This window comes from Xiphophorus maculatus, chromosome 18 (genome assembly GCF_002775205.1).
Source record: "Xiphophorus maculatus strain JP 163 A chromosome 18, X_maculatus-5.0-male, whole genome shotgun sequence".
In the NCBI taxonomy this organism is placed as follows: Eukaryota; Metazoa; Chordata; class Actinopteri; order Cyprinodontiformes; family Poeciliidae; genus Xiphophorus; species Xiphophorus maculatus.
The window spans coordinates 25,484,629-25,510,279 of NC_036460.1; the positions used below are offsets into that span (position 1 = coordinate 25,484,629).

The 25,651-nt window shown below is 40.9% G+C and overlaps 3 protein-coding genes across 3 annotated transcripts; all 3 read left to right on the plus strand.

Moving 5' to 3' along the window:
- Positions 1-460: 460 nt before the first annotated feature.
- LOC102223805 (extracellular calcium-sensing receptor-like) lies at positions 461-6,064 on the plus strand. Its single transcript, XM_023351927.1, has 9 exons — positions 461-585; positions 710-1,004; positions 1,109-1,195; positions 1,393-1,662; positions 1,957-2,157; positions 2,240-2,506; positions 3,474-3,701; positions 3,799-3,922; positions 5,154-6,064. Exons 1-9 carry the CDS (start codon positions 476-478, stop codon positions 6,062-6,064), a joined length of 2,493 nt encoding a protein of 830 aa, XP_023207695.1. The 5' UTR covers positions 461-475.
- A 2,408-nt stretch (positions 6,065-8,472) lies between these two features.
- On the plus strand, positions 8,473-18,415 carry LOC102224062 (extracellular calcium-sensing receptor-like). Its single transcript, XM_023351941.1, has 9 exons — positions 8,473-8,615; positions 8,784-9,078; positions 9,180-9,266; positions 9,931-10,200; positions 10,780-10,986; positions 11,536-11,796; positions 12,015-12,242; positions 16,915-17,038; positions 17,493-18,415. The coding sequence occupies exons 1-9, from the start codon at positions 8,506-8,508 to the stop codon at positions 18,413-18,415; spliced, it is 2,505 nt and encodes an 834-aa protein (XP_023207709.1). The 5' UTR covers positions 8,473-8,505.
- A 1,212-nt stretch (positions 18,416-19,627) lies between these two features.
- LOC111612032 (extracellular calcium-sensing receptor-like) lies at positions 19,628-24,381 on the plus strand. Its single transcript, XM_023351725.1, has 9 exons — positions 19,628-19,770; positions 20,005-20,299; positions 20,408-20,494; positions 21,395-21,664; positions 22,046-22,252; positions 22,331-22,606; positions 22,942-23,169; positions 23,249-23,372; positions 23,465-24,381. Exons 1-9 carry the CDS (start codon positions 19,661-19,663, stop codon positions 24,379-24,381), a joined length of 2,514 nt encoding a protein of 837 aa, XP_023207493.1. The 5' UTR covers positions 19,628-19,660.
- The last annotated feature ends 1,270 nt before the right edge of the window (positions 24,382-25,651 follow it).

The window sequence follows — 25,651 nt, forward strand, 5'->3', positions numbered from 1 at the left end:
GTGTTCAAAGCAAATTAAAAAATATTGACTTGGGGTTTCATTAAAAAAAAGCGCATGCCATACATCGGACGTTCATTTGTAAAATATTTGTAAATCTTTGCATCAATTTCTTGAGTTTCAAGAGTAAAAATAAAAATAAATTAGTTTAGAAGATAGATGGTTCCAGACTTTTACACACTCAGTGTAGCAATGAAATATTCACTGTATTTTTGTGTTATGTCCAGCCCCTCTGTTTCTTATTGGTGCTCAGAAACGTGAACGCTGAAGGGGATCATGTCAAAGACATGGCACCGCCAAGCATATAAAATGAAGTGACTTTGTACTGAGAGTAAAATGACATGAGGGGATAAGGGCAGTAATGGGAGGTTTCCAGAACACATCCCTACTCTTGAGTGTTTACTTTCTTTTCATGTGCTGTGTGACCCTCTCCCTTCCTTCGACATGTGATTTAAGGAGAAAGTTTTATCTAAACGAGATGCACAAGTCAGGTGATGTGGCTCTAGGAGGACTGTTTGAGGTCCATTACACTTCTGTCTTCCCCAAACTGACTTTTACATCAGAGCCACAGCAGCCCATCTGCACAGGGTGAGTATCACACACGCACACATGCCGTCACGCTAAGAGTATCCTTCATTCTCACATTGAAGAAAGAAAATCTCTTCTTCCTTATTTGGTCGTAGACTGATGTGTGTCAAACTCTGTGTGCTAGCTTCGACACTTTAGGGTTCAGGCACGCGATGGCCATGGCTTTTGCTGTCGAAGAGATCAACAAGAACTCCGACCTTCTTCCCAACCTGACCCTGGGATACAGCCTTTATGATAACTGTGGTGCGCTCGTCATTGGATTCAGCGGCGCCTTGTCCCTGGCCAGTGGCCGAGACGAGCAGTTTCTGCTCCGCCAGAACTGTTCTGGAAGCCCTCCTGTTCTGGGCGTTGTTGGCGATCACTATTCAACTTTTTCGATTGCCATTGCCAATGTGCTAGGTTTATATAGCATGCCTATTGTAAGCCTTACTCTGCTTTTCTTATGTAGTACCGTATTTTTCTGTTTTAATTTCCATTAAATTTGCCTGGTTTTTTGTTGTTTTGTTTGTTTTTTTTTATTTAGGTGAGTTATTATGCCACATGTTCCTGCCTCAGTGATCGGCAGCGCTTTCCCACATTCTTTAGAACAATCCCAAATGATGCTTTCCAGGTAAAACCTTTTTTTCCCCCCCTTTGAGAATCTATATTTGTCTCAGACAACAGAGACAGAAAAGAACTGCCACCAATAGACACTTTTTTTTTAATGCTGTCTGGATTTCTACACCATTAATGTGACAATATTGATGTTTATTCCAAGTGCACAAAGCCTAAGCCCCAAATATGTTGATTCCTGTGCTTTCCCCCCAGGTGCGTGCCATGATTCATATTCTAAAGCACTTTGGTTGGACATGGTTTGGCCTGCTGGTCAGTGACGATGACTACGGACTTCATGTGGCCCAGTCTTTCCAGGCTGACCTGGCTGAATCTGGCGAAAGCTGCCTGGCCTTCCTGGAGGTTTTGCCTTGGGACAGTAACCCAGGTGAACTCAGGAGGATTGTACACACGATAAAGACGTCAACAGCTCGTGTTGTCATCGTGTTTGCACACGAAATTCACATGATTCAGCTAATGGAGGAGGTTAGAAATCAAGTGCATTATGAGCTTAAAATCCATTTATTTGAGTTATTTGTGCAGCATGAAGCAGTCAGTTACATACATATTGCAAAAAATTGATTTCCTACATTGTATTTTTAAGAGCTTGAGTGGAAGAAAGACATTGTAGCTTGTTACAAACTACAGTGTTGAGCTGTTGAGCTTCTACATATTCAGCATGAGACACACCTCTGTCCTTTAAATCATTATAAATAAATAAATAAATCATTGGCTGGTTGGAAAATGAAAATTCCAGTGACACACATTTGATATTATCAGGTGGCACAGCAGAATGTAACTGGCCGGCAGTGGATTGCTAGTGAAACCTGGACATCAGCAGCTGTTCTCCAGACACAGGAATTCACGCCGTACCTCAGCGGCACGCTGGGCATCGCCATCCGGCGTGGAGAAATACCCGGTTTCCTGGACTTCCTGTTAAAAATACGCCCCGACCTGAATGGCACCAACGAAAACAGCTTGGTACAAGCCCCAGCCTTGAAATGTATCTGCTGTGAACGAGACATTAAGTCATTCATGATGGTGAAGTGTATCTTTTATACAGGTGAAGCAGTTCTGGGAGCACACGTTTCAGTGCAAATTCAACCCAGCGGACAGGGAGGACGGGGAATCCGTCTGCACCGGCCACGAAAACATGGAACTGGCGGAGGCAGAGTTTTTGGACGTCTCTAACCTCAGGCCTGAGTACAACGTCTACAAGGCAGTCTACGCTCTCGCTCATGCCCTTGACGACATGCTGCAGTGTGAGCCGGGTGAAGGACCTTTTACTGGGCGCAGCTGTGTCAGTTTGCAGGCTGTGGAGCCATGGCAGGTGATCATCTATTTCTAAAACAGCTGCTATGCTTGGATGGGTTTGTTTGCAAATTAAAGAGACACACCTAATGATGGAATTAATTTGTATTAGTATCTCATAAGAGCAACATGCCTCACTACCCAGGGTGCCATTCTATCAAGGCGTGGCATAAGAACTTAAACATGTTTGAGCGCAGAATGAGTTTTGGATTGGTTCCACCCTTTGATTATATAGTTATTCAGCTTTCATTCTATTGGTCGACGTACTTTAATCCAAATAATTTGCACAAGTTCTTAAACAAGCAAACATCTGCTGCATCTGCCACACTTTTAATGGGAACTGCAGTGTTGTAGCTCTTTGCTGCTGGAGGTTAACTCACCTGAAACATTTGATCTGCTCTGGTTTTTTGTTTTTTGTTTTTTTTAACATATATGTGCACAGCCAGTTTCTCACTTTTTGTTTGTGGTGTTCCAAATTACCCACTTGGTCAAAACAATGCTAATATGTTGCATGGTGAGCTGCAAAAATTAGGCAAGAAATTGGATTTTGTAACAAGCCAGTTCAAACAGCAGGTGTTTTCTCAGTGATCATGTTTCTTAAGGATATCTTTGTAATTTGCAATTTTTTCAAATGCAAATAAAAGCTGTGCGTCCTCTGGGTAAGACGACCCCAAAACTGGGGTCAGGAGCCTACTCTGGCTTGCAGAAGTCAAACTAAATGAAAAGAAAAATACTGAAAAATTTATACGATAAATCTAAGAGGAAATTTAATAGGAGATTTAAAAAGAGTTGCACATGGTAAAAAAAAAAACTAAATGCCAATTGATGGTGTTTGTGCTATCACAAAGAGGTTGAAAAGTTTGGAACTTACTACTTTAGGCCATTTCATTTGATCCTTAAAGAGACAGTAAACGTATTTAACGTTAAACTACTGATAAACTTTTGTTTCCGACTGAATCTGTATGAAGTCTGTCCTCTGTTTATAGCTCTTACACTATTTGCGCAAGGTCAACTTCTCAACTGAATTTGGTGATGAAGTCTCATTCGACGAGAACGGCGATGCTCTGCCGATATACGACGTGATGAACTGGCTGCGACTGCCTGACGGCAAGATTAAGATTCAAAGTGTTGGTGAAGTGAAAAAGTCTGACTCTGGAGGAGAGGAACTCACACTTAATGAAGGCAAAATCTTCTGGAACACTGATTCAAAGAAGGTATTTTTAATTATTTCTTTTTTTGCACATGCCTCTCATATGGAATTAAAATTAAGAAACGCATAATCATATATCTGTTTTCCTTTTAATTACCTAGCCAGTCCGCTCAGTTTGCAGTGAAAGTTGTCCTCCAGGCACTCGAATGGCCAGAGAAAGAGCACAACCTGAATGCTGCTTCAGCTGTGTCTCCTGTTCTGAGGGAAAGATTAGCAATAAGAGCAGTAGGTGTTAATGTCTTTATGTGTGAATTTTTGTGAAAGTTCACATATTTATTTTATTTTTACATCTTTCTTAAAACTGTATGTCGTAATCAGAAAAAATCAAGCTCTTCTACACTCTTCTTGTGGTCCTACAGCCATCTGCAGAAATGCTCTACTCAGTCAGAAACAACCAATCAGAGCCTGGAAGAATGTCTTAGCGCTGTCAATAATGCTTGTGTACATGCCACAGCTGTGCAAATGGTGGAAAAACAACTTACTGTTACATGAAAACTGTTTATTTGCCATCTGAGCATTCGTGGCAGGGTTGTGGGGAAGGAGCAGATAGCATGGTGGATGTTGTGAGCAGCGCATACACAATCAATCAAATTTTATTTGTATAGCACATTTCAGCAGCAAGGCATTTCAAAGTGCTTTGCATCATTACAAACACAGAATCACAATGCAATATAAAATCAATCATTAAGTCAAGTTACATCAATAAATTTGTAATTGATTACATTTCAAATACAATTCTAAACAGGTGGGTTTTCAGTTGAGATTTATAAGAAGTCAGTGTTTCAGCTGTTTTACAGTTTTCTGGAAGTTTGTTCCAAATTTGTGGTGCATAGATGCTGAAAGCTGCTTCTCCTCGTTTGGTTCTGGTTCTGGGGATGCAAGAGCAGACCAGAACCGGAAGACCTGAGAGGTCTGGAAGGTTGATACAATAAAAGCAGATCTTTAATGTATTGTGGTGCTGAGCCGTTCAGTGATTTATAAACTAACAGTATTTTAAAGTCTATTCTTTGAGCTACAGGGAGCCAGCGGAGGGACTTTAAAATTGGTGTTATGTGCTCTATCAGTCACAAGGGTGACTGGCAGTGCTAAAATATTCCTTCCTGTTCTGATTAGTTGTGACAAAGAAATATATATATATATTTTGTAATTTTTTTTAAAGTTAACTTGAACTTTATTCTCTAATTGCATCAATTACATACAAACTGATGTCAAGACTTTCTTTCTGTAATTTATAGTGGTTTTTGTTTTACTGCTAATACGAATACAACATTTAACATTAAAAAATTGCATCATAATAATATGAAAAATATTATAAATATTGGGTCAATAGAAAGTATGTTCATTCCTGCTTAAAGGATGTTTTTGTTTTTGTTTTTTTTAATTGAGACTTTTTTACAGAATGCATTTACAATTTACTGAACATGTCTGTATTTCATTGTCTGGTTCTTTCTGTCAGATTCCCTGGAGTGCTTCAGCTGTCCAGAGGACTTCTGGTCCAGCCCCCAGCGAGATCACTGCATTCCTAAGAAAACAGAGTTCCTCTCCTATCAGGAACCTTTAGGGATCTGTTTAACAACCACCTCACTGCTGGGCACATTCATCTGCGCTCTTGTTCTGGGGATCTTCATCTATCACCGCAGAACACCGATAGTACGAGCCAACAACTCAGAACTCAGTTTCCTGCTCCTGGTGTCGCTCAAGCTGTGCTTCCTGTGTTCGCTGCTGTTCATCGGACGACCCAGACTGTGGACATGCCAACTCAGACACGCAGCGTTTGGGATCAGCTTTGTGCTTTGTGTGTCCTGCATCCTGGTTAAAACCATGGTGGTTCTGGCTGTGTTCAAAGCCTCCAAGCCAGGAGGGGGAGCCAGTCTCAAGTGGTTTGGAGCTACGCAGCAGAGAGGAACTGTTCTGGTTCTCACCTGTATTCAAGCTGCTATATGCATCGCTTGGCTTGTCTCCTCCTCGCCTGCCCCCTATAAAAACACCCAGTACCACAATGACAAAATAGTTTATGAGTGTGCAGTCGGCTCCACGGTTGGCTTTGCTGTGTTGCTGGGATACATCGGTATATTGGCTCTTCTCAGCTTCTTCTTGGCGTTTTTGGCGAGGAATCTGCCCAACAACTTCAACGAGGCCAAACTCATCACTTTCAGCATGCTGATCTTCTGTGCCGTGTGGGTGGCCTTTGTTCCTGCCTACATCAACTCCCCGGGAAAGTATGCAGATGCAGTGGAGGTCTTTGCCATCCTGGCCTCAAGTTTTGGCCTCTTGGTGGCGCTGTTTGGACCTAAATGTTATCTAATTCTGCTCAAACCAGACAGGAATACAAAGAAGGCTATCATAGGCCGATGCAGCAAATCTTAACAATTTCACTTGTTTTTATGCTTTTGTTAATAATCATGTAGGAACTATGAATAAATATTTTAATGTAACTATAAATAAAACTAACCCTCTTTGCCGTTGTTATGCTCTTTTCATCCTAGGGGATAATAAAAAAAGCTTAATTTTAGTAAAGGTTTGGGTCACTCCTCCAAATAACTCCGTTCAGATATGTCAATAACTTCAATGGTCACAGATTTATGAAATACAACACCAATGAACCCAGTCATGAATTGTTCCTAGTAATTATCCTCAATTAAATCAGCAGGGCAACTTAAAATCCCAGACGTCCTGCAAGGTTTGAATGCAGGAAGTTGTTTCAGTGATGTCCAGTCAGGAGAGACAGTTCAAATACTTATAATGATAAGAGAAAATCAATCTGTCCATTTTAATGTTCTATTATTTTTTTATATTTTTTTGTATGGCTTTAACATTTCTAAGATCAAAGTGACTCAATTCACACGTTGCCTGTTCAACTACATAGGAGATTATTGGAGCCTTGGACCTTTTTGCTGCAAGAAAACACTGCTATTGTGCACAATTTCAGTTTTAGTGGAAAATGAGAGATCAATCAAGAAAAAAAAAATTCAAATTAAAAAATCCTTTTGTTTTTATTGTTGAACAGTATACAATTGATCAAACATTTTTTGAAGGCTTTTAATAGCAGTAACCTTTTTTTTTCTTCAGCAGAATTTTCTTTGAACGGTTGTTTGATTACTTTTGCTTTTGCAGTCTCCATGGCCTTCCAGACAAAGTGTGCCTTGAGTCCTCTTTCATTTTTGTGTTGGTTTGTAACTTTGTATTTATTACATTGTGTACTATCTGTAATGTGACTAACAAACCTAAAAAAAAGAAATCTTGGAAAAAATGAATGCTAATGGCTCATAGTGCCATGTAAAGTTAAAATGTTCAAACTCTGTCGCCAGTGCGTCATGCTTTCTCTATCATGGTTTGCTGCTGCCATCTAGAGGGCACTTTAAAAATTACACAACTTAACTAACGCGAGTGAACAAAATACTGTTCATTGTATTGCCTATCAAAAAGTGTTTTTGGGTTTGTTTCTCCACCCCCCCCCCCCCCCCCCCCCCCCCCCCCACACACACACACACACAAAATCAGAATTATATCTGGTCACAGTGCGCTCTTTGATAAACATCTCCTAGGTTCTGCAGTTCAATAATAAGATTTTTTTTTCATAGTTGCCATGCCATACTTGGGAATTATAACATGTATGTGCTGCTTGAATGAGTGAATAAATTCAATGGTAAGAGCTATTCCAACACATGGTGACACATGGTATACAACAAGCTTCTGTAAATATTGTAACTAAAGTGTCTCTATGATTTATTTTATTTCTGAGTGAAGATTGATGTTTACATGTGCGCTCTTTAATTTAATGATATGAATCTATTTAGTCTGAAATAAGGATTAATTTTTAAGCAAAAAAAAAAAAAGATTTAATCCAATGCCTTTGTATTATAGAAATGCGTGCTTTGGCAGTAACACTTTCTTAATTTTCAGAATACTTCCAAAAGACACATTCAAATGTGACAAGCTATTAATATTAAAAAATACATATACGGTAGGTGGGAGAAACAATCTCTGTGCCAGTTGATTTAGCGCCTTGAAATTGGGCCTCTGTCTCTTTAAGAAAATCCTACTCTTCAAGAAATCATCACAATATTGCTCTTCTATTAACCCTTTAACAAAGTTTTATTTTTCCTTTTTATTACCAGAGTTGCACTGAGAAGGAACGCATATAATGAGCTTAGCAGATGCGCAGTTCCACCAGATGTTTGCTAATCGCTGCTGGCTAGTCTGAAGGAGCTGAGTGGGGGAGTTGCATGGGTAAGGAGCTCTGTAATAAGCTGGGACCCTTGGAGGCCGCAGCTCTGAGGAGGAGCTGCGTCTCAAAGGCGGCGCTTGGTCCACTCAGGACTTTTGTGCAGCTGAATGGTTGCCAAGACAGACTAAAGGATTTCTCAAACATGCATAGAAAAAATGAAAGCAACACTCCAGGTGTGTTTATGATGAGAGAACAACAAGCACAAAAAAGTCGATTTTGCATAAATGTTGCAACAGTTGTTTTAATTCTATAATCACTACATAATAATGTTTCATTATCAGTCCAAAATCAGTCAAAACTGAATTACATTTGAAACCCTGCCCACTCTTTGTCCTCTACTCCTATTGGTGGCGTGCAGTGTGAATAAACACTGAAAGTCAATAAAAGGGGTGGAGTGACAAAATTAAAAACAAAACAATTAACTGAGGTTAAAGAGAGGGGTGGCCACATGATAGTAATGTATTCACGTAAAGACAAAATCTTGCTCCTGCTGCTGTTGCACTTATTCTGTTCTCACTGCTCCAGCCCCCCTACTCGGCCGCCCTCCTGTCGGTCACAAGGACAGTTTCATCTCAGCGGCATGCACAAGACTGGAGATGTGATTCTGGGGGGATTGTTTGAAATAAATTTTTTTTCAGTCTTTCCTGACTTGTCTTTCACATCTGAGCCCCAGCATCCTACCTGCCATGGGTAAGTGTGCAAAAGAAATTGAGATGAATTAAGAACTCACACTTTTCTGATCAGTCAACGCCCCACATGCATTTTCTGTGTATTTTTGCTTCGACAAAATGTCTAGCTTTTAACCTCAACCTCAGTGGTTGTGTTTTCGTTATTTAAACCGTTGTGTTGCTGTTTTAGTTTTGATGTTCTAGGATTTCGACAGGCCCAAACCATGGCTTTTGCAGTTGATGAGATCAACAGGAACGCCGAGCTCTTGCCCAACGTCACTTTGGGGTACAGTCTGTACGACAACTGTGTTAAACTGGGAATTGGGTTTCGTGCAGCGCTGGCATTAATAAGCGGACAAGAGGAGGAGATTGTGATGGAGGATAACTGTTCAGGAAGCCCTCCGGTGTTGGCAATTGTGGGGGATTCTTCCTCCACCCGCTGTATTGCTATCTCCACCGTGTTAGGTTTGTACCGAGTGCCAATGGTGAGTGCTCAGTTTTACCGACTAATCGGTCCAACCAATCCAAACAAAAGTAGTTGCTTTTTTAAAAAATAACATATGTGTAAAATGTGTATTTTTAACAGGTGAGTTATTTTGCCACATGTTCTTGTCTAAGTGACCGTCAGAAGTTTCCGTCCTTCTTCAGAACGATACCAAGCGATGCTTTCCAGGTAAAATCCATGCAACAAATACAAATAGAAAATTAATAAATAAAAAAATCATCTGTCTTTAAGAGCAGAGAAAAATAGATTGATTCCTGGGAATCATTCTTTATTTTGTAATCGACGTTTTATTGGTTTTTAACAAGGTTACAGGCATATTGAGCATCTCTTTGTGCTGCTACATTGAAATCCTCAAAAAAGGAAAAAGAAACATAACATCAAGTAGCAAATGTGCATACAATGATCTGATTAGCTACTGACTCATCCACTGAGTTATGTTAGAAGAGACTTTGTTCAGTTGTATTTTAAAGGTTAGCAATTCTTTGCAGGCTCCGTGTCAAGTGTAAACCAGTGTTATGTATGGTAATTGTTTTCTTAGCAGATGTGATTCCAGCAAGATTTTAAGTCAAATTTGTTTAAGAGAGATGTCAAAAGTATCATTAAGGAAGTTCAAAATAAATTAAAAAAAAAACAGGAGTAGAAATGCAAGAAATTTGACATGGGACCAGAAGTTAGACGTAATTGGGCAATTCGAAAACATTATGTAGAAATCGCCTAAGTGATGAGTTAAGTGGCAATCACATGAGTCCTGTAATTTCATCCGAAGTTTAACATTCTCATCAGATTTTCTACAAAATGTTCCCTTTTGTCCCCTTACTCCATGCCTGCGCAGGTGAATGCTATGATTCAGATCCTAAAGCACTTCGGCTGGACCTGGGTGGGATTGCTGATCAGCGCCGACGACTACGGGCTCCACGCTGCCAAATCATTTCAGTCTGATCTGAGTCTGTCTGACGAAGGCTGCCTGGCCTACCTGGAGGTGTTGCCGTGGGGCAACGAGCCGCCGGAGCTGAGGAGGATCGTGGACGTGATGAAGGCATCCACAGCTCGGGTGGTCCTTGTGTTTGCACATGAGAGCCACATGATCAATCTCATGGAGGAGGTAACGGGCTTGACCGTTTTGTCTTTTCTCACGTTGGCCTCAGAGACGGTCAGAGGTTAAAGAAGCGAAATAGCTAATTCTGTTCTAAAATGGAGACATTGCGTCACTGTAATCTAAATCTAAATCCCTGAAAGAATATCTTAAAACCTAAGGTGATCAAAAATATATGGTGTTTGCGTTAATGGTGATATCCAAACATATGGCCTCAAGCACAAGACAGTAAATTTTTGGCTATCATGTTCCAGGCTCATCTGTCATTATCACGTTATGTTGCAATTTATGCTTTTATCAGCTTTTTTATCACCAAAGGTTACAATTTTGTTCCAAGATGAAGGACGTCATGTGAAGAAGTTAGATTAAACAGAGATGAGACGTTATTTTCCTGCTCTCACTATCAGAACGAATATGACATTTCACTTAAACGCACGACTAAACACGGCAAAAACATACTAAACTTATCTGGTTGTGCTATTAAATTATCCAATGAAAATTATACACATTATTTTAATTTAGAGATTTCTTCACTTTCCATACAATATGTAGAGTTAGAATTTGACATTGCATTTTGTCCCTAAACAGGTTGTGAGGCAGAACTTGACAGGCCTTCAGTGGCTGGCCAGTGAAGCCTGGTCCACAGCTGCCGTGCTCCAGACCCCTGACCTCATGCCGTACCTCGGGGGCACACTGGGCATCGCTATCCGTCGAGGAGAGATACCAGGCCTCAGGGACTTCCTGTTAGAAATCAATCCTAATATAAAACACAACAGCAGCTCTGGAAATAGCATGGTGAGATTTAACTGTGTTATCAAATGCTTACGCAAGTAGGGCTGGACGATGTGGCTGAAAAGCGTATCATGATATACTGTAGGTGTTTCATATCAGTCAATATCGATATTTTTAGATGAGGTATTTTTTTTTCTTTGAAAGTCTGAAATACTGCCAAACTCGCGATGCTATGTTTTTTGTTTTGTCCACAGTTTTCACTCTATGTCAACGTAGGTTTTCTTTAGACACACGGTTTTGAAACCTTAAGCTGCTCCTGCGCAAGCCTGTTACCTAGCAACAACCTGTTACTCAACAACCTGTTACTCAACAGGTTGTTGCTAGGTAACCAAACAGCCAAGGGAGTTACTTGATGCCACCAACCTTGCTTAGCAGGCCTTTCCTCGGCCTACATCCCCCAGAATGCTTTGCTGTTCTACCTCAGAGTTCTGTACAATTATTGAAACTTCTATTGGATATCGGATGATGTGTCTATCACAGTATATATTGTTATTGACTTATTGTCCAGCCCTATTCATAAGTGACACATCGTAAAGTTTTGATGTATTTCAGGTAAACCAGTTCTGGGAGTACACGTTTCAGTGTAGATTTGCACCGCCGCCTGCAGGCTGGGTTGAAAACGGAGGAAAAGTTTGCTCTGGAAAAGAAGATTTAAGGACAGTGGAGACTGAGTTCTTAGACATTTTTAACCTCCGGCCCGAATACAACGTTTACAAAGCCGTGTACGCTCTGGCCCACGCCCTCCACGATTTGCTGCGATGTGAACCAGGAAGTGGCAGCTGTGCCGCTCTGGAAACACTGGAACCGTGGCAGGTAAAAGAAGGTCGACTGTTCTATGACTACTTCACAGGCTCTTACTGCAGAGCAAAATGAAACTGATAGACAGCCACTTTTGTAAATTAAAAGTCCCGATACTCCAGTATTTTCACTCTCTGAATGTTAGAGGAATTTGAGATTTATTGAACACATTTGCGTTGCAAAGATATAAAAACAATAAAATAAAATCTTGTCTCTGACTTGCTGTTTATTAGCTTGTGTACTACCTTGAAAGGGTCAATTTCACCACATCATTTGGTGACCAAGTGTCATTTGATGAGAACGGCGACATCTTACCAATATATGACGTCATGAACTGGCTCCGGCTCCCCGACGGACGAGCAAATGTTCAAAATGTCGGCGAGGTTAAAATGTCAGCTTTCAGTGGTGAACAACTCACACTTGATGGAGACAAAATCTTCTGGAACTTTGAATCGAAAAAGGTGACTCCTTTCTCTTTTTTTCACATTTGCAGTTTCCGTGGATGTAGATTAAAATATATTATGTACGGATCAGTGACGTGCGGTGAGGCACTGACTTAATCATAATCAGATGTACAAATATAGACCTCCTGCATGTTATTGGGCCCTGCCCATAGCAATGCATAGGGAGAGCAGTGGAATAGGTGCCTGCCATAGCGTTGACACAAAACAGTGTCAGTTAGACTCAAAATAGACATAGAATTTAGTTTGCCCCTCAGAGCTGCTCTTTAGAGCTACAGTGATGGCAGAATGTCAGAACTACAGACATGGTGGAACAACTGCTATAAACTCATTGCATCTCTGAGTAGTGCTGTTTATGTTATATCATCTATGCATATCATCTAGTGGTGGAAAAAGCAACAAAAAACTAGAATGCTCTGGACTTAAGATGGAGTACATGCACACATATTCATGACATGCTTTGAATAAATTAATAAATGTAATTTCAGCACAGAAAACTTTACTTTATACCAGATGAGTCTCTCTCACCTGAGAATGTGAACCTGTACTGGGCTGATTCTGTGCCTTCAAATAATTTTAACAATGCTCCTGGAGAAGATTCATAACTTATAACTTATAAGTCTGAAACAGGAACAGGTCTGAAAAAACTGTCTGTGTGTTACACTCCAGAGAGAGGTTCATTTGATGCATCAAAGAGTGATGTCATCACTGCTGATGTCATTGTTACCAGCGGAACTGAACATTCTAATGGTGCATTCACATCAAACACGTTTTGAGCGTCAGGCGAGTCTGGTTTATATTCAAAGTCTATGTGGAGCGTTGGATGCGCTAGATGTGTCAAACGCTCCAAACGGTTCAAATTGGGCTGCGCTAGATGCTGGAAGCGCGACGCAATAGCCCTCGACGCGCCTCCACATAGACTTAGAATGCAAACCAGACCTGCCTGATGCTCAAAACGCATTTAGTGTGAACGCACCATTATATGTCCAGTGTCACATTAGGCCAGTTCCAATTCCAGTCCTTAAACCCCTGCTCTGCATGTTTTAGATGTGTCTCTATTTCAGAACAGCTGATCCAAATGATTGCATGATTTCTTCTGCAGTCATCAAGTACTGCAGAAGCCTGTTAATCACCCACAGATTCAATCCAGGTGTGTGGCAGAAGGTGAACACCTGAAACATGAGCAGGGGGTCTGAGGACCGGAATTGAGAAACCCTGCATTAGTTCCATCATATTAGGACCAAACGCTGGTCCTAATATGATGGACTCATTGCTTTGGGTCAGGGGTAATGTTTAGAGGTAAGATGCTAATTAAGTTTTAGTTAAGGTTAGAGTTAGGAATAGACTAGGTTAGGGTTAGGCAAAATCGCAGCTACTAAAATGAAGGGAAATCAATGCTAAGATCTAATATGGGTCGAAATAGCTTTGACAAACTTGTACAGCATTTTGTTTGTTTTCTAAATCATTATAAACAATGATGATATAACGTTAGTGTTTCTCTGCCACTTGCGTAGCTGCAGTACACTGTTAGTCTAATGCGGCGTTTCCCAATTCCGGTCCTCAGGCCTCCCTGCCCTGTATGTTTTAGGTGTTTCCCTTCTGCTACACACCTGGATTGAATATATGGGTGATCAACAGGTTTCTGCAGCACTTGATGGTCATGCAATCATTTGAATCAGCTGCTCTGGAATAGAGGCACATCTAAAACATGCAGAGCAGGGAGGCCTGAGGACCGGAATTGGGAAACGCTGGAAACCAATCAGAACCAAAAGACAAACTTTTGGTTCTGATTGGTTGTTTCTGGACAGTAGCAGAGCCAGATGCATTTTCACAAATTCTCTGTTTCATGTTCTACTGTCAAACATTTTTAACAAATATTCATCCATCCATCATTTAACATGCGTATATTTGCACACACACATTTACACCTTAGGACAATTTAGAGAGACCAATTAATCAATTAATTTTTGAGAAATTTTACCTGATCAGCAGATCCCAAATTTGTGTAAAGAATCCAATTTCCATAATGCCCAGTGTTAGCGAAACCTGGGCTTTTTATAGTGACCTAGGTTAGTGCCACCTAGGTGTGGGTCGGCGTAAAGGCCGAGCAGGGCATAGATTGGCCTTCACGCCAATGCCAACGTGAAGGCCCTTCATGCAACCAGTAGAGGTTGGTCGCATTGACGTCTGTCTTTCCTCAGACCTCCATGTTTGTGTGGAGGTCTGGCTTTGCGTTGATTCCTCTGTTTGCAACCTGGGTGTGGGTCGGTGCAAAGGCCGAACCAGGCTATGGGAGACCCCTGGTTGATTCAGGGTCTGTCTTTGCTCAGACCTCCCTGATTGATTGGAGGTCTGTGTTTGCTTGGACTCCTCTGTTTGTAGGGAACCTTCTGTTTTCAGGGGGGCCTCTGGTTGGGTTGAGACTTTGGGATGGTTGTTTTCCAGAGCAAGTTTTAACTTCACCTTGAGATCTGCAACCTGATCCTGCAGAGATTTCACCGTTTCTTCCTGTGCTTTGAATTTGGAAGCTTGCTCAGTGTGACTTTTGAGCTGCTCCTCATATTTAAGTCTCACTCTGTACTCTTCAACCATTACTTCTATCAAACCTTTGTTGCGGGAGGCGTATTTTTCAGCCTCCCTCTTGAAATATTCCAGCTGTTGAAGAATGCTCTTGTCAACTGTAACTTTGGACGAGCAAGAAACCTTTGATAGATCTTTATTCTCTGGCACGTTTATTTCATGTTCACGTTTGACTCGCAGGTGATGTTCTTTTACTACCATCTTTTGCAGTTTCTCAATCTCCTCCTGCTGTGATTTGATTTCAGCCTGACATGCAATCCTCCGGTCTCTTTCCTTATGGAGATCAAAAGCCTTACTCTGCAGTTCTTTTTTAAGATCGTCTACCTGCCTTGTCAGGTCAATGACTTGTTGGCTTGACTCTTCCACGACTTCCACCGAGGGGGTGATCTCGAAGCCAGCAGAGGGAGTTGTTTTCTGCTCGACTTCCAGTGATGTTGGATTCTCCAAGTCGCCGGAAGGACTTGATTCCCCCTGGATCTCTCCTGATTCATCTTCCGGCTTAATGGGGCTGTCTGTGTCTTCTTCCAAAGGGAAAATGACAGCGTTGTAGTCAACTTGGATGTTGAGGTCCATAATGTCGACCCATGAAAGCTCAGCTGGAAAAGCTTCATGTTCACAAGCAATCTGTTGTTGCTTCATGTCGATGTTTTGGTAAATTCTTGCTACTCTGAAAGGCGTGTAATATCTGGAATCGATATCCCGCTTGTTTCGATTAATTTCGAACGTGCTCTGAAGAGTGATCTGTCGTGATAGAACTGTGGAACAGGTCTGAGAAAACGCTGTCTGTGAGCTACATTCAAGAGAGAGATTCCTTTGTGGTATCATAGAGTTTTGTCATCACTGCTGATGTCATTGATACCATTGGAACTGAACATTCTATCCACCTTTTTCCTGGGAGGCTTACTGGGGAAAGGATTATGGGTCTTACTTCCGGTGCCCACCAGAAGTAGCAATATCTCATTGTAATTTGTAGGGTTTTTTTCTAATCTATATTCATGATAGAAGATACATCTCTCTTTTCAGTTATTGTACATTAATAACTGAAAGTAAGACTTACTACGCAAGACAGTAAATTAACACAAACCTTAGCACAAACATTAGCATTTCACTGCCCCCCCATTAGCATTAGCCTTTTCCCTAAAAAATGCTTTTAGCTATTTTTCTTATTTATTAGCCACTCTTAGTACACTGGAGTGATGCCCCACATGCTACTCACAGTATTTAGGCTAATGTTAGCAATTTGGCTCATTTTAACTTGTACACTAATTTCAACATACTGAATGGTATAAGTCCATGTTACTCAACATGCTTGTGACTCTCCACATGCTATTGAGTACATTGTAGCTTACTTTAGCATTGATACTAATTTGTAGCATCAGGACGCTGGGTTCCAACCGACAGGCTCACTTTGGCAGGCCCCGTTTAAATTTCTTCAGAAATTTTCTAGTTGCATGTTATTGTTTACATAAGAAAATTTCGTGCATGCAGACAACGCTGGAGGGCAAACAGACTATTCTGTACTGTATGGCTAGCTCAATGGCTAGCTTGTTGTTACTGTCTCTTACTCTACACTCACAATGTCTGGGATTATGAGCGCCCCCTGCCATGAGGCAAGAGAACTGCCTGCCTCACCTCGAATCTGCGCTCTGCCGTTTCTGATCGCTGCTCAGCACACGAAACATGTTACACACATAGTTGGTGACAAAAAACACTTTACATTATATTATATAAGATAAATTATGGAAAATCAGTTCACGCATTAAATGTTTTTTAACCATTCATGCTGTCATCCAGTGGCAGCCAGTGCAGTCAGTGAGAGGTTGATCAATCAAGGTGAGGCTCAGCTCACTGCTGCCTCACCAGCTGCGCTTCCGAGCATTTGAATGGGAAATTAAGAAAATTCAGCGATTTTGAAGAAAAAAATCATCAAAATTGGTTAACCTAAATGAAAAATAGGTACTTTACAGTACAAACCACAGGGTGAAAATAGCTATATAAGTGATTTTATCATTATATATTATTTTTCCATGATGACAGGTCTCCCCTGACCGCACCTCACCGGTACGGATTATTATTTTTTTGTCATTTTCAGCCACCACGGTCGGTGTGCAGCGAGAACTGTCCTCCAGGAACCCGCATGGTGAGAAAGAAGGGGGAACCTGAGTGCTGTTTTGACTGCATCCCTTGCTCTGAGGGGATGGTCAATAACAAAACCAGTGAGTATCTATATTTGAGCTACTTTGATAGCATTGTTTTAAAAACAAATTACAGTAAATACAGGTGTGAATTAAAATGAGCACACTCTACAACAGCAACGTTTGGACACTTGGTTGATTTCTATCAATTGAAATTGAAATTTTATGAGTAAAAAAATGAAAACAGAAAAAAATGCATTGTAAAATGTTAATCTAAAATGCATAAATAAATTAGGCTTAACAGATGGAGGGTGATTAATTATAGCTATAGGCATCTTTATTGATATCTTTTGAGAAATGCATTAATAAGGCTAATTTCTGGAATTAAATCTATTTGGGGGGTTTCAAAACACAAAAAAAATCCATTAGACATTACCATGCAAACATTTGTTGATTAAGAACTGAATATTTAATGAGAAGACCTCTTTTTTTCCATCTGGCTGCACCTATGACATATAATTCTCCTTTCTGTCAGATTCCCTGGAGTGCTTCAGCTGTCCAGAGGACTACTGGTCCAGTCCACAGCGAGATCACTGTGTTCTTAGGCAAACAGAGTTCCTCTCCTATCAGGAACCGCTAGGGATCTGCTTGACAGCAGCCTCACTGCTGGGCACATTCATCTGCGCTGTTGTTCTGGGGATCTTCATCTATCACCGCAGTACACCGATAGTACGAGCCAACAACTCAGAACTCAGTTTCCAACTACTGTTGTCACTTCAGCTCTGCTTCCTGTGTTCGCTGCTGTTCATTGGACGACCCAGACTGTGGACGTGTCAACTCAGACACGCAGCGTTTGGGATCAGCTTTGTGCTTTGTGTGTCCTGCATCCTGGTTAAAACCATGGTGGTTCTGGCTGTGTTCAAAGCCTCCAAGCCAGGAGGGGGAGCCAGTCTCAAGTGGTTCGGTGCTTCGCAGCAGAGAGGAACTGTTCTGGTTCTCACCTCTGTTCAGGCAGCAATCTGCACTGCCTGGCTTGTAACCAACTCACCCGCTCCACATAAAAACACCCAGTACCACAATGACAAGATAGTTTATGAGTGTGTCGTTGGCTCAACTGTTGGTTTTTCAGTGTTACTCGGTTACATTGGCTTACTCGCCATCCTCAGCTTTGTGTTGGCGTTTCTGGCGAGGAATCTTCCCAACAACTTTAACGAGGCCAAACTCATCACGTTCAGCATGCTGATCTTCTGTGCCGTGTGGGTGGCCTTTGTTCCTGCTTATGTCAGCTCACCCGGCAAATATGCAGATGCAGTGGAGGTGTTTGCCATCCTGGCCTCCAGTTTTGGCCTCTTGATGGCGCTGTTTGGACCTAAATGTTACATAATTCTGCTGAGACCAGAAAGAAATACAAAGAAAGCTCTCATGGGGCGAAGCACTATAGGAACTTCCGAAAAGTAAAAGATGTTGGGGGAAGTGAACTGCTTAGAAGAAGTTTAATTCATAACTGCAACATGAATGCTGTAAGATTAAATAAACTTGACTTTAATAGAAAGATTTTCACATAACTTACTTTCTGAATATTCCACACACAAAAAATGAAGAGCAAGCAAAACGTTTGTGTAATTTATGTAATGGGACGGGATTAAAAGCTTTTGAGCTCCTTTGTTCAAATGCGTAACTTGGATCAATTCAGTTTATTTACAACGTAATTTCAACCACTGGTGGCATTTAGCTACAGAAAACCCCCCCCATCTGATTTAATGTTTAAATTGCTTTATAATTTCTGCTTTATCAGAAAAAAAGACTCAGGGTAAGTGTAAAGATCTTACAGGGACAAATCAAGGAAAGAGAAGCCATTGTTAAACAAATATTGTAGATGGTCTAACATAAAATAAGCTAAAAATAGATCAGCTAAATATGGGGGAGCTGTTTTTTCATTTCTGGCGTTATTCATGTCTTAATGTGGAAGAACTGGAGAAAGAAAATGTTTCTGCTTAATCAAAAGTCTGATCATTCTGAGGTGATTATTAATTTTCTTAACCATTAGTAAAATATTCTCTCTCAGTAATTATTAGGTGGCACAGTATCTCCCTGCCAGTAATCGTTGCAGTCAGGTCAGGTTTTATTTTCACGCAGCTGAGAATTATTTTTCAGAGATTCATGCTTTTAAAAAATTAAGACTTTATGTCTTTTTAGCTTTTCTTACGTATCATCACAACATATAAATTACTGGTTCAACTCTTTGGAACAATCACTACAGGCTGTATATAAAATATGTTTTGATACTAATTTTTAAAATCAAAATGTCTTAGGCTCCTTATTCTATTTTTCATACAGCCACTTCCTGTCAGTTTTAAACCCATGAGCCTTTTTACAATACATATTCTTGCTTTTACTATCTGTGCCGCGTAGTTCTGCATAGTTAGTCAGTATTTAGCAAATTAAAAGGCCAGAAAAGCATATCAGCATAACAGGCCCTGCCCACTCTCCATCCTCTGCCCCGCTGGACAGCGTAGTCAATAAAGACAGTTAAGAAAGCAGGGAAACATCACAACCAGGCTCAATCTAATGACTGTCATGCCAAACCTAAAGCGCCCAGGCCTATTCTTTCTTCTACTGCTGAACTCTGGTGCTTTTTCTTCTGTGCCCTCCTCTTTGTTTCCCTCCTCCTGTCTGTTACAGGGAAGATTTCATCTAAATGGCATGCACAAGGCTGGGGATTTGATACTCGGTGGGCTGTTTCAGGTCCACTTCTTCTCCGTGTTTCCTGACCAGTCGTTTACCACCGAACCACAACCGCTGATATGCCACAGGTAAGTGTGTCAGGAGCACATTTACAGAGAAACCAGGAAAGGTGCTGAAAGATTGGCATGATTCGTGTGAGAAATATTTGGCATATTTATATAATTTAAATCTTATTTTTGTATGTTATTGATTTCTTCTTCTAAGAAAAGACTCATTACCTCAACATGACTTGATAGATAAATGTTCCTCATTCATTTACTAACTTGCCATTCTGTGTCTAACATTTGTTTTCTTTGTGTTAGTTTTGATCTGTTAGGATTTAGACAGGCTCAGACCATGGCCTTTGCCATTGATGAGATCAACAAAAACTCTCGGCTTTTACCCAATGTCACTTTGGGCTACAGTTTGTATGACAACTGTCTCACTCTCGGAGTTGGATTTCGTGCAGCATTGGCATTAATCAGCGGTCAAGAGGAGCATATTGTGTTGAATGAGACCTGTGAAGGAGCCCCTCCAGTTGTAGGACTTGTGGGAGATTCTTCCTCTACATGCACTATTGCTATCTCCACTGTCTTGGGTTTGTACAGAGTGCCGATGGTAAGTGTCCAGCTTTGCCGTCTAATAACAGATTTGTTTGTATGTAAAATGTGACGACTGAAACCGTTTTGAAAAGATATGAGAATGTGCAACGTGTATTTTTAACAGGTGAGTTATTTTGCCACGTGTGCCTGTCTCAGTGATCGGCAGAGGTTTCCATCGTTCTTTAGGACAATCCCGAGTGACGCTTTCCAGGTAAAAAACACAACAACAAAAAAAGTTTAGAATGAAAAAATATATTAAAAAGTGAAAAATTATTTCCCTTGATTTGTTTATTTCAACTAAAAATAGTAGAAATTGCATCTGACTGTGGAAAGGTATGTTTGTGTCTTTATCATTCTCATGCACAGTGTCATGAGATTTTCTGTTTGCTGCTCTAAGAAGTAATATGTTTTTTAGATAATGTCCAGTCTGACAGACTGTTTTAAACTATTTATTTTACTTATTCTATTCTTCGGTACAACAATATAAAAGACATGTGCTTATTCTGAATGTCAGAGCTCAAAGCAACATCCTCAACATTCTCAATCTTGCTAAAGTTTTTTTAAAACTTCACTGGGTGCTTTCACATAAGTAGAGAGTGGGTAGTTACATTTTTTCACAACAATAGTTTGACTAAATTTTGCACACAAGCAATCTTTTAGTTTGACCAGCGTTTTACTTCTGAGTAGAAGTGATGTTCATGTTTTGAAGAGTCCAACAGAGAATCTGCGGAGGGAGGTAAAGATGAGGTGGACAGCAAGGAGACTTTCCAACCTCAAAACATAAACCTCTGCAGAACATGAATTATCTCATTTAAAGAAAATCTTATGAGCACATATATGACAAATTTGATAGCTGTAATGACAAAAAACAAATTCCACTCATCAACGAGAGTGGCATGAATAATTTTCCACATTGCATGTGTCGAGACTATTTTTAAAAAGTAGATGTTTTTCTTGACATCTTCAGGAGAAATCTGTGTCAATTTCAATCAGAGTCAAACCTCCTGATCTAAACAAAAATGAAATAAAACATACCAAACATAAGAGGAAATTTGATGCTAACTGATTACCTTTAAAACCTGTTGAGTCAGTTTTTCCTGTGTGTTTTCAGGTGCGCGCCATGCTTCAGATACTGAAACACTTTGGCTGGACTTGGGCGGGTTTGCTGATAAGTGATGATGATTACGGGCTGGACGCCGCCCGCTCCTTCAACTCTGACCTGGGTGTGTCTGGAGGAGGCTGTCTGGCCTATGTAGAGATTCTGCCCTGGGAAAAAGATTTGAATGAATTCAAGAGGATCGTGGATGTGATGAGGAAATCCACGGCCCGCGTTGTTGTTGTGTTTGCGCATGAGGGTATGATCATTAATCTCATGGAGGAGGTTGGTCTTAAAAATTATTTGTTTCTCTTTACGATGAACAATGAATACATTTTTAAAACCACCAATTTAGCAAAACGGAATGGGAAACATTCAAGAAATGATATAAGACATAGCACATTTTTGCCAGAGTGAGATTTGCAAGACGATACTCAGTGTAATCAAACTTGTCTCAATTTAAAATATTGTCTCACTCAGTAATTATTTCCTAGATGAAAGAAACAATTTTTCTAATGGGTTCACATTCTTTAGTCTTTAACAGACCTTACACCTCCTGCTGTGATTGCTTTTAAAACCATTCCACTGTTCAATGTTTGACTTTGTTTCAGTTTAATTGATCTAGTTTGTGTGAATTAGCTGAGATCATGTTTTGTCCCTAAACAGGTTGTGAGGCAGAACTTGACAGGCCTTCAGTGGCTGGCCAGTGAAGCCTGGTCCACAGCTGCCGTGCTCCAGACCCCTGACCTCATGCCGTACCTCGGGGGCACACTGGGCATCGCTGTCCGTCGAGGAGAGATACCAGGCCTCAGGGACTTCCTGCTCCAAACACGTGCTGATCTACAACACAACACCACCTATGAAAATAGCATGGTGACTTTTTCAGTCATTAAGTGTAGCAATGAAGATTAAAAAATCCTTCTTAAAAAATGTCACTTTTATGTTTTCCAGGCAAACCAGTTTTGGGAATTCACATTTCAGTGTAAATTTGCACCAGCTCCATCAGGCTGGGTTGAGGATGGGGGAAGGATTTGCTCTGGAGACGAGGATTTGAAGGCCGTGGAAACTGAGTTCTTAGATGTTTCTGATCTCAGGACTGAGTACAACGTCTACAAAGCTGTGTACGCTCTGGCATACGCCCTGGATGAGCTGCTGAGGTGTGAACCAGGAAAAGGGCCTTTCAGTGAGGAAAGCTGTGCAACTTTACAAACACTTCAACCACGGCAGGTATAGTACATGTTAACAATGAAATTTAAAAGTCTTTAAGATGTATTCATAACCCTTGATTTTCATGTATTTATTTATGACCATTTTGTGGTGTTATAACCCTAAAATTTTTGAATTTCTTTCCAATTTGATGTGATAAAGCCATGCAAAGCAGAAGTAAAGACAAAAACGATTTTCAAATTTTGTGAAAATATTTTTGGCCTTCACTGCTCTTCAATTAAAACTTAGCAAAAACGTCTTACGACAATCACGTCTCACAGTGTAGGTAAAAGGGCAATATGATGTCATGTAACAACAACCTCTGCTGTAACCTTTTCTCATTTACCTTCCATTAGCTTGTGTATTATCTAGAGAGGGTTAATTTCACCACATCATTTGGTGACCAAGTGTCATTTGATGAGAACGGCGACGCCTTACCAATATATGACGTCATGAATTGGCTCCGGCTCCCTGATGGACAAACAAAAGTTCAAAATGTCGGCGACGTAAAAGTGTCGCCTTTTAATGGTGAACAACTCACACTTGATGGAGACAAAATCTTCTGGAACTTTCAATCAAAAAAGGTGACTCGTTTCCTTTAGTTCCTTTGGTAACTTGTGAAGTGACTTTAGAGAGAAACATGAATTTATGTTTCTCCTATAGCCGCCGCGGTCGGTGTGCAGCGAGAACTGTCCTCCAGGAACCCGTGTTGTGAGAAAGAAGGGGGAACCTGAGTGTTGTTTTGACTGCATCCCTTGCTCTGAGGGAATGATCAGTAATTACACTAGTGAGTGTTTATGTTTTACTTGTTTTTATTATGATTTTCACAACGCAGTCTTACAAATACACGGTTTGACTTTCTTCCTGTCTTTCTGTCAGATTCCCTGGAGTGCTTCAGCTGTCCAGAGGACTTCTGGTCCAGTCAACAGCGAGATCACTGTGTTCTTAAGCAAACAGAGTTCCTCTCCTATCAGGAACCGCTAGGGATCTGCTTGACAGCAGCCTCACTGCTGGGCACATTCATCTGCGCTGTTGTTCTGGGGATCTTCATCTATCACCGCAGTACACCGATAGTACGAGCCAACAACTCAGAACTGAGCTTCAACCTGTTGCTTTCCCTTAAACTGTGCTTCCTGTGTTCGCTGCTGTTCATCGGACGACCCAGACTGTGGACATGTCAACTCAGACACGCAGCGTTTGGGATCAGCTTTGTGCTTTGTGTGTCCTGCATCCTGGTTAAAACCATGGTGGTTCTGGCTGTGTTCAAAGCCTCCAAGCCAGGAGGGGGAGCCAGTCTCAAGTGGTTCGGTGCTTCACAGCAGAGAGGAACTGTTCTGGTTCTCACCTCTGTTCAGGCAGCAATCTGCACTGCCTGGCTTGTGTCTTCTTCTCCTTCTCCACATAAAAACACCAAATACCACAACGATAAGATAGTTTATGAGTGTGTTGTTGGCTCCACTATTGGTTTTTCCGTGTTACTGGGATACATTGGCGTATTGGCTCTTCTCAGCTTTGTGTTGGCGTTTATGGCGAGGAATCTTCCTGACAACTTTAACGAGGCCAAACTCATCACGTTCAGCATGCTGATCTTCTGTGCTGTGTGGGTGGCCTTTGTTCCTGCTTATGTCAGCTCACCCGGCAAATATGCAGATGCAGTGGAGGTGTTCGCCATCCTGGCCTCCAGTTTTGGCCTCTTGATGGCGCTGTTTGGACCTAAATGTTACATAATTCTGCTGAGACCAGAAAGAAATACAAAGAAAGCTCTCATGGGGCGAAGCACTATAGGAACTGCTTAAAGGTAAAAACGTGCTGGGTGATTGAAGTGCATAGAAACTACACAAAAATTTTAGATTTGGAGTCAGATCTGAATCAGTTTTTATGCTTCCAGTGTACAGGCTTAAATCCAAATTTGTTCAACTGTCTAAATGAGGCAAATATAAATATCTTCCTAAATTCAGGGTCGACTCTGTAATGATAGACTGATATGATTGCTGAAACTAAATAATTGAATCTCGGTCTAAAATTTCTACATCATTGATAGAAAAAGTGAAGCATTAAGTGCAGCAATAACTCATTCTAGCAACAAACACAACTAAGCACATAAAATCTGAGCCAGTAGTATGTATCGCTTTCGGTTCTCTCTTGTGTGACTACTTATTTGTAGTTTTTTATTTGTTTGTGGCTGCATTGTTATGAAAATGTGGTTTATTTTAATCCATCTATCCATCTTCTATCACCCTTGTCCCTAGTGGGGTCAGGAGGTGCTGGTGCCTATCTCTAGCTAACCGGGAGAGACGCGGGGTCACCCTGGACAGGTCGCCAGTCTGTCACAGGGCAACACAGAGACAAACAGGACAAACAACCATGCACACACACACACTCACACCTAGGGAGAATTTAGAGACCAATTAACCTGACAGTCATGTTTTTGGACTGTGGGAGGAAGCCGGAGTACCCAGAGAGAACCCACCATGCACAGGGAGAACAAGCAAACTCCATGCAGAAAGGGCCGGGAATCAAACCTAGGACCTTCTTGCTGCAAGGCAACAGTGCTACCAACTGCACCACTGTGCAGCCTTATTTCAAATCTAATTTAATTGCTTATGTAAAGATAACTCTGACCCTTTTAATATTAATTAACATATATGAAACTACAGCGTGATATTGTGAATTTGAATAGATAAATGAAAGATAAACATGATCTCCCAACATGAACTTCCTTTAAGTCTTATTGAATTGTGGCTGTTGTCATCAGATCCTGGTAAATTGTGAAAATAAAACATATATATACATCAAACAAATTCTGTCCCGAATTCACTGACTGACTGGTGAAAGTTTGCTGTGTAAATTAGGTAGAGAATCAAAAGACATGAACCCACCAGTTCTCCAGTTATACAAGTTTGTTTGTGTAGCACATTTCAGCAACAAGGCAGTTCAAGGTGCTTTACAGGATAAAGACAAAAAATACGAAGTGATGGGACACACAGTCAAGAACTGAAGCATTACTTTTATCGGATACAGATTTGTGGAGTGGGGGCCTGAAATGTGGTTCGCCCAGGACTCCAA

Coding starts and splice junctions, on each gene's coding strand:
- LOC111612032 (XM_023351725.1), top strand. CDS start 19,661: ATGCACAAGGCTGGGGATTTGATACTCGGTGGGCTGTTTCAGGTCCAC. Junction 19,771..20,004: donor CAACCGCTGATATGCCACAG/GTAAGTGTGTCA, acceptor TCTTTGTGTTAG/TTTTGATCTGTTAGGATTTA. Junction 22,253..22,330: donor CCACCTATGAAAATAGCATG/GTGACTTTTTCA, acceptor TATGTTTTCCAG/GCAAACCAGTTTTGGGAATT.
- LOC102223805 (XM_023351927.1), top strand. CDS start 476: ATGCACAAGTCAGGTGATGTGGCTCTAGGAGGACTGTTTGAGGTCCAT. Junction 1,005..1,108: donor GTTTATATAGCATGCCTATT/GTAAGCCTTACT, acceptor TTTTTTATTTAG/GTGAGTTATTATGCCACATG. Junction 2,158..2,239: donor GCACCAACGAAAACAGCTTG/GTACAAGCCCCA, acceptor TCTTTTATACAG/GTGAAGCAGTTCTGGGAGCA.
- LOC102224062 (XM_023351941.1), top strand. CDS start 8,506: ATGCACAAGACTGGAGATGTGATTCTGGGGGGATTGTTTGAAATAAAT. Junction 9,267..9,930: donor TACCAAGCGATGCTTTCCAG/GTAAAATCCATG, acceptor ATGCCTGCGCAG/GTGAATGCTATGATTCAGAT. Junction 17,039..17,492: donor GATGGTCAATAACAAAACCA/GTGAGTATCTAT, acceptor CCTTTCTGTCAG/ATTCCCTGGAGTGCTTCAGC.